General features: G+C 39.9%; 1 protein-coding gene across 4 annotated transcripts in view; it reads right to left on the reverse strand.

Moving 5' to 3' along the window:
* Positions 1–5,940, reverse strand: part of MAK (male germ cell associated kinase) — a 50,447-nt gene extending 44,507 nt beyond the window's left edge. For all 4 annotated transcript variants that reach the window (XM_028107568.1, XM_028107567.1, XM_028107566.1 and 1 more), the window contains exon 1: positions 5,840–5,940. In XM_028107568.1, the coding sequence (XP_027963369.1) occupies positions 5,840–5,940 (101 nt within the window). The remainder of the gene's footprint in view (positions 1–5,839) is intronic.
* Between the last annotated feature and the right edge of the window lie 6,428 nt (positions 5,941–12,368).

The raw sequence follows: 12,368 nt of genomic DNA on the forward strand, positions 1-12,368 counted from the left end.
TGTCTAATCTAATAGCCATCCCCAACGGCTGACTCCTGGTTCTTCTGCTTAAAAGGCTTTCAGAATGAAAAATACCTTCTTCCAGATAATCTGATTCCCTTCAAGAGGACATGCTTATTGCCCACTTTGAAGATTAAAGATAGCCAGCTCTTCATCTGCTACAGAGAATTATTCAACATGGAATTTATTTAGAATTTTTAATCCAGCATAGATGGATTTAAAGTGTTATGCCTACAATATTTGTGGCCTGAATTTGCAGTGCCTAAAGTTTTACGCCACGAAGCATAAGATGATGGTCCTGATTGGATATTATGGAATGTAGGTTGTTCTGGTAACAAATGGGGATACACTGAGAATGGAGAATAAGGGGTCTAATACCTCAAGCCAAGTTTATTGCTTTGCATCAGGCTTGAGAGAAATGGCATAGCCTTCTGTATGACTCTTGCAGGTCAAAAACCATCCTAGGATTATGTCTTGTCCAGAATTTTAGGAATGATGAGTGAACATTCATATTGATAATCCTGCCAGTAGCCTGGCTACACAGTTCTTCACTCCAAAGAGCTGCTCCCTTCTATGATGCCATGGTCACTCATAAGCACCTTGCTCTCATGAGGAGTCGTTCTACCCTCTAAGATCTCAGCCTTTAACACTTCGCACTCTAACCACATCTTCCTCTCTTTTTTACCATCATTACCATTGGATGTACTGTATACGTCCACTTATTCAACACTTGGCTTTGCCTGCCTCCTCCAGCTTGGATCCCATGGTCAGCCTTCCAACCACTGTCCCCCTCAAGAGCACCTATATATTCTGATGTCCCCCTCTCCCAACCTTCTACCACTGCTGCCCTGCCATCCTTCAGTCTCTGCTCTCTGTACGAATCCGTGAAGACTCTGTACAAAGTCATGTACACACCGCCAGAAGCTCCACTTTAGTATTCATCCCATGTACTCTGGGATTCTGAGAGCAGATTCTGAGAGTACTAAGAAAGCCTTCTATGACTTTTTTAGCAACTAAGTGACATGTACTCCATGACTATTCAAAGTTCAATGCCTCCACTACCCCACTTTTTTACTACTCCTTGCCCTACTGCAATTTGGCTTATCTCCTCTTCTATTTCACTAGAACACCTCTCACCACAGCCACTAATTATGCCATGTTCTCCGAATCCAAAGAACACCAATATCTGTTTGGATACCAGAAAGCCATTTCTAGCTTCCCCCCCTTTGCCTCCTAGTATAGAAGCTGGAAGAGTAGATTCTTCCCTCTCAGCCTCTCTTGTACATAAGGGAGACCGTGTGATCCATTTCTAGCCAATAAGATGTAAGGGGAAGTCATTTGGGGGCTTCTGGCAAACAATGTTACTTAGAATTTGAGAGAAGAGTTTGCTGGTATTATTCTCCCTTCTTCCCACCCTGAACCATAGACGTAATGCCTAGAAATGAAGTAGTCATAATGTGGCCATTAAGTGACACATTGGAGGGCAAACAAATGCTAACAGCTCAGTATGAAGAAGATAGAAAAGGCCTAGATTAGTTCACTGGAATCATCAAAATCCAGATGTCCTGATTGGGAAGAAAAATAATCTACTTATTTAAGCCATTGGTTCTATCACTTGCTATTAATTTACATATTTGTCACTTACAGCAAGAAACATTCCTAACTAACCTAGATGCTTTTCGGTCATTAGTTATTAGTGGTCTTCTAGTTGAGCACTTCTTTTTATTTTTCCCTGGGGCCCAGATATTTTCTACCCTCTCCTGGTTTTCTCCCTACTTCTCTGGTGGCTCTTTTTCAGGCTTCTCTAGGAACACCTACCTCTTCCAGGGCCCATGCTTTATATGCTGGGATTCCTTAGTGCTCCCTATGAAGACCTCTTTTCTTTTCCTTCTATATAGCTTCAATTGGCATCTGTAGACTAACAATAGATTTCCCCTGTCATGGGCAATGGCACCACCACTGTGCATTTAAGAATCCCAGGAATTAGCCTGGACTCTTGCACATGCTTTACTCCTTTCCCCCCAAGCCTAGTCACCAGTTCCTGTAGAGCCTATCTCTTAAATGTCCCTTGAGTCCTTCTACTTTTGTCCATATGCAATGCTATTTTTCGAGATCGGGTCACCACCTCCTCTAACCAAGCTGACTGCCCCAGTCTCCTGACTGGTCACCTTTGATCAAGTATCCACTCTTTTGCTAAAGGGACCATTCTGAAGCAATATTTGATCACATCAACAACTCCATGCTTCAAATCCTTCATCACCTTCTAGTCAAGATAGACAAACTCTTTACCCTGGCTCTACGACTTTACCCGTTACCTTCATGTCCCTCCTCTGCCCCACGCAGAATCTACACTCCAGCCACCTACACTTCTTTCAGTTACTCAGCCCTGGGAAAGCCTTCACATTCTCTCACCTCCAGGCCTTCATACATATTATCCTTACTGCTTACAACATTCTTCTCCTTCCTTTTATTTTTTTAATTTTAAAAAAATCTTATTTATTTATTTGAGGGGTAGGGGCAGAGGGAGAGAGAGAATCTCAAGCAGACTCCACACTGAGCATGGAGCCTGACTTGGGGCTCAATCCCACAACCCTGAGATCATGACCTGAGCTGAAACCAAGAGTTGGACACTCAACCAACTGAACCACCCAGGTGCCCACCTCCTCTTTTTCTTGATACTCTTTTCATTCTTGAGATCTCGCTTTCTATGGGAAGTCTTCCAGCATACTTCTTCAGCATCACTTCTCTGTGCTCCCCTATGACTCATTAATCCCCCCATCATAGGACTTACCATATTTTATACTGTAACTTGTCTAATTTGTCGGTCTTCCTCACTACATTGTAACTCCTCTGTCTCATTCCCATTTTGTCCTGAGCACCAGTGTGGGAACATCACAATTATGCGCTGAATGAATATTTACATTTTTTTCAAGCCTTCCCCATGACTCCTCCCCCTCTCATTCATTTTTGCTGTGTCCTTACTTAGGAACACTATCTAGCACACAGTAGATACTGAGTGTGGCAGACACTGTGAGTTGACTGTCCAAAGCCACTCTTCTCTTCATCTTTACTATCACAGCTTTTCTACAGGGATACGAACGCCCAGCTAAGTACTCACTTTCCCGGCCTCCCTTATAGCCAGGTGTGCTAGGTGACACACTTCTGGCCAATGAGAAGTAACCAGAAGTCTTCTGGAGAGGGGTGAGGGAGCTATGTTTTGAAGAAAGAACTTAGGTCTGTGTTAACATCATGGACAAGGTATTGGCCTTGGGCTGCCTACCTCAAGACTTTTTATTATGTGAGAAAAGGAAACCCCTATTTAAATTACTTTTGGTTAGGTTTTTTTATTTCATACACCAAAGCGTTCCTAAATTATATACTTATGGCCTCTTCTCAGCCTTCAATCTATTTGACTTCTTATAGTTTTGGACCCTTCAATGCTTTGAAGGCTTTATTTAGATGTATGCAGGTGAGGCTTGATTCCTTATTTTATGAAATAGAACAGTAAAACAAACACATGATTTTGCCACCCACAAGGAATAATGAGCATTTTGTTAAATAAAACAGAACAACGGTAATAACCTTACATGATTCCACCAGACCTAACCTCATTCTCATTTTTTTACTCTTCCCCAGAAGCCATAGCTTTCATGAATTGTACGTGTATCTTTCCAGTTCTTTAAAAACATGTGTATATATATATATATATATATATATATATATATATAGTGCTTGCTTCAGCAGCACATATACTAAAAATAGTTACATGTATAAATTTATTTATGTGTAATGAAATATTGCATGAGGTGATAAAATGATTTAATCTCTAAATAAGGATGATTTCATCTCATTTTGGCTAATACTGATACGTCATTTTTTCCCTCTAATTGCATTAATTAGGATCACCAAAGCAACCTTAATTAGTAGGGATACAGCAGGCAGTCTGGCCTGAAAACCAGCTTTACTAGCAGTACTTCTCATGTTTCAGCATAAAGATGATGAATTATATAAGTCTCATCAGGTTAGGGAAGTTTCTTTTTATTCCTATTTGCTAAGAGCTTTTTTCTTCCAGTCACGAGTGATATTGAATTTTACTAAGCCCATTCGGTAAATACTTCATTTCAGTTATTGCACATTGTACATTTATTTGACAATAATGGCTGTTGACAATATTTTATAAAGTTATTTCCTTATACATGTAATGCTTTGGATCATGCTTTTCAAAGTTTTTAACATTTGATGAGCATTTGTTAAAGCATTTTAAATTTTAGATTGTCATCATTTGGTTGATGTGGTAATAGGTCTCCAGGACTCATTCTGGAGGAAGCCGACTGCGTGTCATGAGAGGACTCATGAAACCCGCTGTAGAGGCCCATGTGAACAGGCCACTTGTCAACCACGTGCGTGAGTGTTGTGTTGTGGGCTAAACTGTGCCCCCCCCCCACAAATTCATATGCTGAAGTCTTAACCCCCAGTACCTCAGGATGTGACCCTATTTGGAGGTAGGGTCTTTACAGAGGCAGTGAAGTTAAAATGAAATCATTAGGGTGATCCTTAATCCAATATAACTGATGTTCTTATAAAAAGGGGAAATTTGGACACAGAGATAGGCACAGAGGGAAGACCATGTGGAAGAGACAGGGGGAGAAAAATGGCGTCCATAAGCCAAGGAGACAGACCTAGAATAGATCCTCAGAAGGAACCCACCCCGCTGACACCTTGATTTTGGACTTCTAGCCTCCAGAATTGTAAATCTGTAAGTTTCCCTTGTTGAAGCCACACACAGTCTGTGGCTTACACTTTGTTATAGCATCCTAGTCTCGGCTAAATTTCCCCCACCCAATCCATATGTTGACATCGTAAATATCTGAGTGTGACTGTATTTAGAGATAGACTTTAAAGAATTAATTAAGGTTCAATGAGGTCTTTAGGGTGGTCCCTAATACGATATTACTAGTGTCCTTATAAGAAGAGATTAGGATGGAGACGTGCACAGAGGGAAGATCCTGTGAGGACACCAGGAGAACAGAGCCGTCTACAAGCCATGGAGCGAGGCCGCAGAAGAAACCACCCCTGCTGAAAGCTTAATCTCTGACGACGCACCTGCCAGAACTGTGAGGAAAGCAATCTCTGTTTAGGCCACCCAGTCTGTGGTATTTTGTTACGGCAGCCCTAGCCCACCACCCAGTGAGCCACCTTCGAAGGGGGATGCTGCTGTCCCGGGCCAGCCTTCTGCTGACCGCCCCCTCCGGAGACACCTGCAGCCAGAGCTATCCAGCTGAGTTACTCCTAAATCCCTGACCTCCGGAAACGGTGAATTCGTAAATCTTTGTTCTTGTTTTAAATCACTAAGCATTGGGGTAATTTGTTTATGTGTAATAGATAACAAACACTGCAGATTCAGAAGAAATAATTAAGTTAATAATAATTCTATTTCACTGGTAAGCTTAGGAGAATAGCACATACCATTTGGAACTCAATTTGATATTAGGAGCACCATCTGATTCTGAGGTCCGTTGTTTTAAGGAAATAATAAATTCTACTCTGCACTCAACTTTAAATTCTAAAACATTTTCAAACATGGCCTTCAGTTTCGGCTCCAATTTGTTATGCATAAAAAGTAGAGCACTTATATTTTTTGATGTATCAATGTAGCTGGACAAGCCAGAAAACACGGAAACAATGTATGTGGGGATAAGCAGACCTCCTTTCTGGCAGTGTTTCTCCAGAATGGCATTCCCCATGAGCCAAACAAGCGCAGAATCTACACTCAACGTCTTTCTAAAGAAAGGGAAAAGAAAGATCAGAGCTTCAAACCTTGCAGTGTCGCACACCGTACCTTTTGATGGCCACCAGCTCCCCAGATTCGTTACTCTTGCCCATCAGCACACTCCCGTAAGTGCCGTCCCCCAACTGTTTCATGGTTGTGTATCGGTTCATCTTGGAAAAATAGTGCAACAGAAGTTGCTGGTTGAAATGACTTCTTTTTTGAATATAAACTTAAATGCTTCTTTATTTTTGTTTTTTTCCCCTCAGACTGTTGTTGCTACACCGGTGACAGGTTTGCCATCATTAGACGCAGGCTCTTCCCCAGGATTAGGTAGGTTCATGAGATATAGCGATAAGGAATCTGGCAAGGAAACAGTGCTTCCATTCCTATGAACACCCTATAAACAAACAAACAAACAAACAACAAGAATAAAAAATTCTCATTGAAGAATCTCTTCAAAAAATTTACTGGTAACCTAAGCACGGGGAAGAATTATAAATACTGGTGGGCTAAACATTTGTCAGTAAGTCCTTTGTGCTATGTGGAATGGGGTTCACATATAACAGACTGATAATATTCATTTATGACTGCTTCATTTACATGGGGCTGTGCTATTTATCCCATTATATTCAGTAAATACTGGCTTAATGATTTGTAGGATTCCTTTTATACTGAATATAATCTGCATTATTCCAAATCAGACATTGGAAAATCAGACAACTATACTATATCCATTCTTTGAATCACTTTTTGCATTACATTTAATTTGGCCCATGATCCCTTATGTGAAACTCCTGGGCCAGATGTGTTTGGAATCCAGGAATCTGTACATTTTAGAAAAGTAATATGGTGGATATAGCATACATTATGTAACACCTCCCAAGCAGCATCTTTTTTTTATTTTAAAGATTTTTTAAAAATTTTATTTTGTTACGTTAATCACCATACATTACATCATTAGTTTTTGATGTAGTGTTCCATGATTCCTTGTTTGCGTATAACACCCAGTGCTCCATGTAGAACGTGCCCTCTTTAATACCCATCACCCGGCTAACCCATCCCCCTACCCCCCTCCCCTCTAGAACCCTCAGTTTGTTTCTCAGAGTCTATAGTCTCTCATGGTTCATCTGCCCCTCCGATTTCCCCCCCTTCATTTTTCCCTTCCTGCTATCTTCTTTTTTTTTTTTTTAACATATAATGTATTACTTGTTTCAGAGGTACAGATCTGTGATTCAACAGTCTTGCACGATTCACAGCGCTCACCATAGCACATACCCTCCCCAATGTCTATCACCCAGCCACCCCATCCCTCCCACCCCCCCACCACTCCAGCAACCCTTAGTTTGTTTCCTGAGATTAAGAATTCCTCATGTCAGTGAGATCATATGACACATCTTTCTCTGATTGACTTATTTTGCTCAGCATAATACCCTCCAGTTCCATCCACGTCGTTGCAAATGGCAAGATCTCATTCCTTTTGATGGCTGCATAACATTCCATTGTGTATATATACCACATCTTCTTTATCCATTCATCTGTCGATGGACATCTTGGCTCTTTCCACAGTTTGGATATTCTGGACATTGCTGCTATAAAGATCGGGGTACACATACACCTTTGGATCACTACATTTGTATCTTTGGGGTAAATACCCAGTAGTGCAATTGCTGGGTCATATGGTAGCTCTATTTTCAACTTTCTGAGGAACCTCCATACTGTTTTCCAGAGTGGTTGCACCAGCTTGCATTCCCACCAACAGTGTAGAAGGGTTCCCCTTTCTCCGCATCCCCGCCAACATCTGTTGTTTCCTGACTTGTTAATTTTAGCCATTGTGACTGGTGTGAGGTGGTATCTCATTGAGGTTTTGATTTGGATTTCCCTGATGCCGAGCGATGTTGAGCACTTTTTCATGTGTCTGTTGGCCATTTGGATGTCTTCTTTGGAAAGATGTCTGTTCATGTCTTCTGCCCGTTTCTCCCAAGCAGCATCTTAACATAGCTGCAGAAAACTGTACAGAAGTCCACTAAGTAAAAGAGATGAAGGCTACACTGGCATCACATCATTCAGGTCGTGTTACATTGCAATGTTGTATAAATTTATTTTAAAATGTTCATTTTTCAGAGTTTTGTGAATTTTGAAACTACAGATGAGGGACTGTGGATCTGTATATATTAGAAGGGTACAGATTTCAGCAGGTTCTGATTTTATTACTGCAGTTAAAGAAAAACAGAACAAAGTGCTGGCTTTACTGTGTACCCCATTAGGACATTCAGTAGTTTCCTCACTTCCGTCTTAGTTCTGTTTCAAGGAACTGCTTCTCATTTCATTCTTAGATAGCTTTTAAAAATCTCTGTCATTCTGTTACAAGGCTTTATGCTGAGTTGCAGATGGTAACAAAATGCTTGGCACCATTAAAATAGTTTATTTTAAAATGCCTTTTATAATTTGATGCTTCATTCAAAGATTTCTTTCACTGTAGTACTGTTTCATTTCCACAAAATAAAATCATAGAAATTGTTTTTCTCTTCTATGCAGAAATTTAGGACCCACAGGTTATGACGTGGTCATCAAAGTACCTAAGACTTCCAAAAGCAGGCTTTCAGGAGGAAGAAACAAAAGTGCAGGGAAGGACAATAAAACTATGTTTATTCCTATTACGGGAATGTATTTGTCCATAGGAAAGGTGGGAAGAGCCCTGTGGGACTTTTAAGTAACAGGGTGGGGGTGCATTAGGGTATCATTTATTTTACTTCATATAGATAATACCCCCTTGAAAGTCATGTATGAATTAATTTAGGCTGTGCTAACTGTGGCCAGGATCTTAAAAAAGAGATCACAATAGTAGATTCCTTATCTATTTAGGTATTCTTTTTCAGCTTAAGTCTGAACAAATGGTCTTAACGGATGCCAGCAAATGATTCCCCATTTGCCTGGAAATAGAATTTTTTGTAAGTGGTATTTACATTATACATGTACATGGAATCGATATATTAAGGCATTTATAGAAAGAAAGTCATCACCCCTTCTGCATGGTTCCTGACCCATACATGTATTTGCTTTTCTTACTTTTTTCCTTTATCTGCATAAGGAAATATTTTTGAAAGATCTTTTGGGTTTGTTTTTTTTTAAGATTTTATTTTTAAGTCATCTCTGCATCCAACATGGGGCTTGAACTCATAACCCCATGACTCTTGAGTCGCATGCTCTTCCAACTGAGCCAGCTGGGCACCTCTGGGTTGTTTGTTTTGTACTATGTGTTATGATTAAACAAAACACAGACTAAAATGTATTTATTCTTATCATTTAGAATTTTATTAAATCAGTATTTTGCAGTTTGTTATCAACATGTTAAATTGTTTGACATCTTTTCTAGCTTATCTTACTTGAGGTGACATACACCGGCCTTTTAAGGAAAAGTGCTCTCTATAGGTTTACTGATCCCTTCTGGTTAAGTAACAATATAGAGAATATATTTGTCCACAAGGCCACGGTGTTCGTCGTATCAGTAGGATTGTAATCTATAATATAATGTATCTATAATCAATCAGAGAATCAATGATGGAGTCAGTCTAGTACTTGCATTAGGTTTGAGGCTGCTTGTTTTTTGTAGGGTAGTCCCCAACTTCTAAAGAACTCATTCTTACTGGCTTTTACAATCACTGATGCAGCTAAAGGAACTACCCCCCCCCCGTTTTTCCTTCAAAACCATGCAGAGTCTGCCCCACAATGAAAACTGCCCACCCTCACCTCCACTTTAAGATTCCTAACCCATTTCCTTACCCTAAAATACCAAAATGCTACTGACCAAATGGAAATTGCAAATGGTGCTCCTTACCCCTACTAGACCCTGAAGCTGCATCTGGCTCTATACCCAGAAGGACACTAGAAAAATAATAGGCCAGAAACAGTGGAGGGAAAGAAAGTAGGAGTACAGGAGGAAGGGAGTCTAAGTAGAGCTCCCCTTATGAAAACTAATTTCTTAATTCAGAAATTCAATGGGATAATAACATCATCTTTTCTTTCATGTTAATACTAATTGAGGACAAGTGCTGAGGGCCTGATAGGCAGGAAGTAATGTAGGCAATTCTGGAAAAGGACATATTGCTTGAGAAGGGAATGAAAGAGGGAGGCTGCCCAGGTGCGAAAAGAAATGCAGAGGTGACAGGGTCCAAGAAACAATAGTCAAAATTTTCCTTGCAGTGACTTAACCTCGAAAAGTGGAATTAATTGCCTCTTTATCTTCCACTATTAAGACCATCAACCACCACCATCACCAGTATTATTAGCACTACAGATCTTCACTCATTGATGACTTTCTGCATTGGCCTGGAAACCCAACAATTTTTGGAGTGGAAATTGTAGAAACTTTTTGCCAAGCCTAACCAACCACTTTCCGAATAAACGCTGGAAACACAATTTGTATCACGTGAGGGTGGCTACAGCATAGGGTCTACTTACATTCAGGGAAGAATGAACAGGGGACACAGCCGTTTCTCAGCTTCTATCATTTAAGGGGTGGAGTGATGAAGATAATGGACATGACATAGATTTTAAAAAGTCTGATTTGTGGTTCTCAGAGAATCTGTCCAGTTTAAGCCCTACCTAACCTTTAAGTAAAAACAAGTTTATACTATGCTCCCAAACAAAAACCTTAGAGAGGCCTCTTTTGAGACATACTAATTACAAAACAGATCGTTTTCCAGGGTTAGAAGCCAACCATTTCCTTGAAATCCTCCTTGAAAATATAAAGACAATGGCCTCATGTAAAGAGGCACAGATATCAAGGTGAAGAGTTTTTTATTTGTTTGTTTGTTTATTTATTTATTTATTTAAATCATTATTCCCATGTTTCTACTCACTGATGGCACATAAACAACTACTTTAACTGATGTACCACAGCAAGCTCCTAATTACTAGTCAAAAGCAATAGATGTAAGTTAAGAAGACATAGGCTGCCTACGGGTCCCCAGTTCACACACAATAATATGTCTCTACAGGTTACATTCATTCTTCTCTGTTGATCTACAGAAAACAAATTCTGCCGAATAGAGATGTATTAACATGACTTCTTATGTATGTGAATATTTCCATCTCTACAGTTGACTCTTGAACAACATGGGTTTGAACTGTACAGGTCCACTTATATGCAGATTTTTTTCTGATCAATACCATACAGTACTGTGAATGTATTTTCTTTCTGATTTTCTTAATAACATGTTCTTTTGTCTAGCTTACTTTATTGGAAGAATACAGTACATAATACATATACAAAATGTGTGTTAATTAACTGTTTATGTCATCAGTAAGATTTCTGGGGGAAGCGGGCTATTAGGTTTTTGGTGAGTCAAAAATTATACTAGAATTTTTGACCGTGAGGAGGTTCAACCCCTAATCCCTGCATTGTTCAAGGGTCAACTGTATATATATTTCCATATATATGTATATACATGCAACAAGGCAGAACACAAGTAAATGTAATACAACTATGATCCTTAATTTAGCAGAACTATTAGGAACTTGGAATTTTCTACAATTAAGTTACAATATTTAGTGACTTTCCTACGGCTAAACAAACCTTATCTTTTGATTTAAAGAAAGAGATTTAGAGACTCAATTATAGACCTGCATTAAACAAATACCCTTATAATTTCTCTCCTATTATAGTTTTCTTTTTATCTAAGTGCACAATTACTGTAAACTTAAGCTGTATTCTCAGTAGCTTCTGCCAGCTAAAAGGGATTTAGATGGGATTAAAGAAGATTAAACACAGAGGGCAAATGGAGGGTAAAACTTGTGTCTGCCAATCACTGAACAGATAACGTTTGGAAATCTTCAACTTGTCTTTGCAGAACCTACTGTAACGATATCACTCCAACGCTGACATTAACGTTTGTTTAAAAAATAACCTTTTAAGAATCACTAAGCTGTTTAAGAGCAAGACAAAAAAAGATCTCAAAGTAACCAAAACATATGTTTACAGAAATTGAAAGGAGAGCTTTTACAGTGGGACAACAAAGATTCCGTGTTTAAAAAAATAACAGCATTGTGCTTTGTGCTAACATTCACACATTATACTAAAACTAAACAAAATAAAAAACCACCCCAACAGAGAGATCAAACATCCTTGCGCAAGGCTAACTTTGCATAAGCAGTTAAGTGGCCACCTTGGGGTGGGCGTTCTCCCTGTCCCGGACGCTGCAGTGAATTGGGAGATGGCGAACGTAGAGGAAAGTCAGAAGGCTGGAGAGTAATGTGTTACTTTGGCTCAAAGAACATCGTTATCATTAGGACAGATGTCTGCTCATTTAAAATGATTATCTAAATATAATTAATCTCCTTTAGAATTGAAATTACAAGCCCCTAATATTAGTTTTATTGCTCCCCACTTCCTTGCCCCCTCCTCTGTCCCTAAATTAAAATGTCTTGTCTGCGGTAAGAAAGTTTTCACCACGCCGACTCTCCGATCTTTTTTCGCAAACTAGGGCCCTGTAAAAGACTCCTGGGGTCCTGGTCCTGCCGGTGTGCCGGAAAGGGGTCGTCCCCCGGGCCCTGTGTGTCCGGCCGCCGACGGCGGGTGATCCCCCAGCATCCCCGCAGC

The sequence above is a fragment of the Eumetopias jubatus genome, unplaced genomic scaffold, assembly GCF_037043125.1.
Source record: "Eumetopias jubatus isolate StellerSeaLion01/CBP00866 unplaced genomic scaffold, mEumJub1_p1.0 scaffold_6, whole genome shotgun sequence".
Classification (NCBI taxonomy): Eukaryota; Metazoa; Chordata; class Mammalia; order Carnivora; family Otariidae; genus Eumetopias; species Eumetopias jubatus.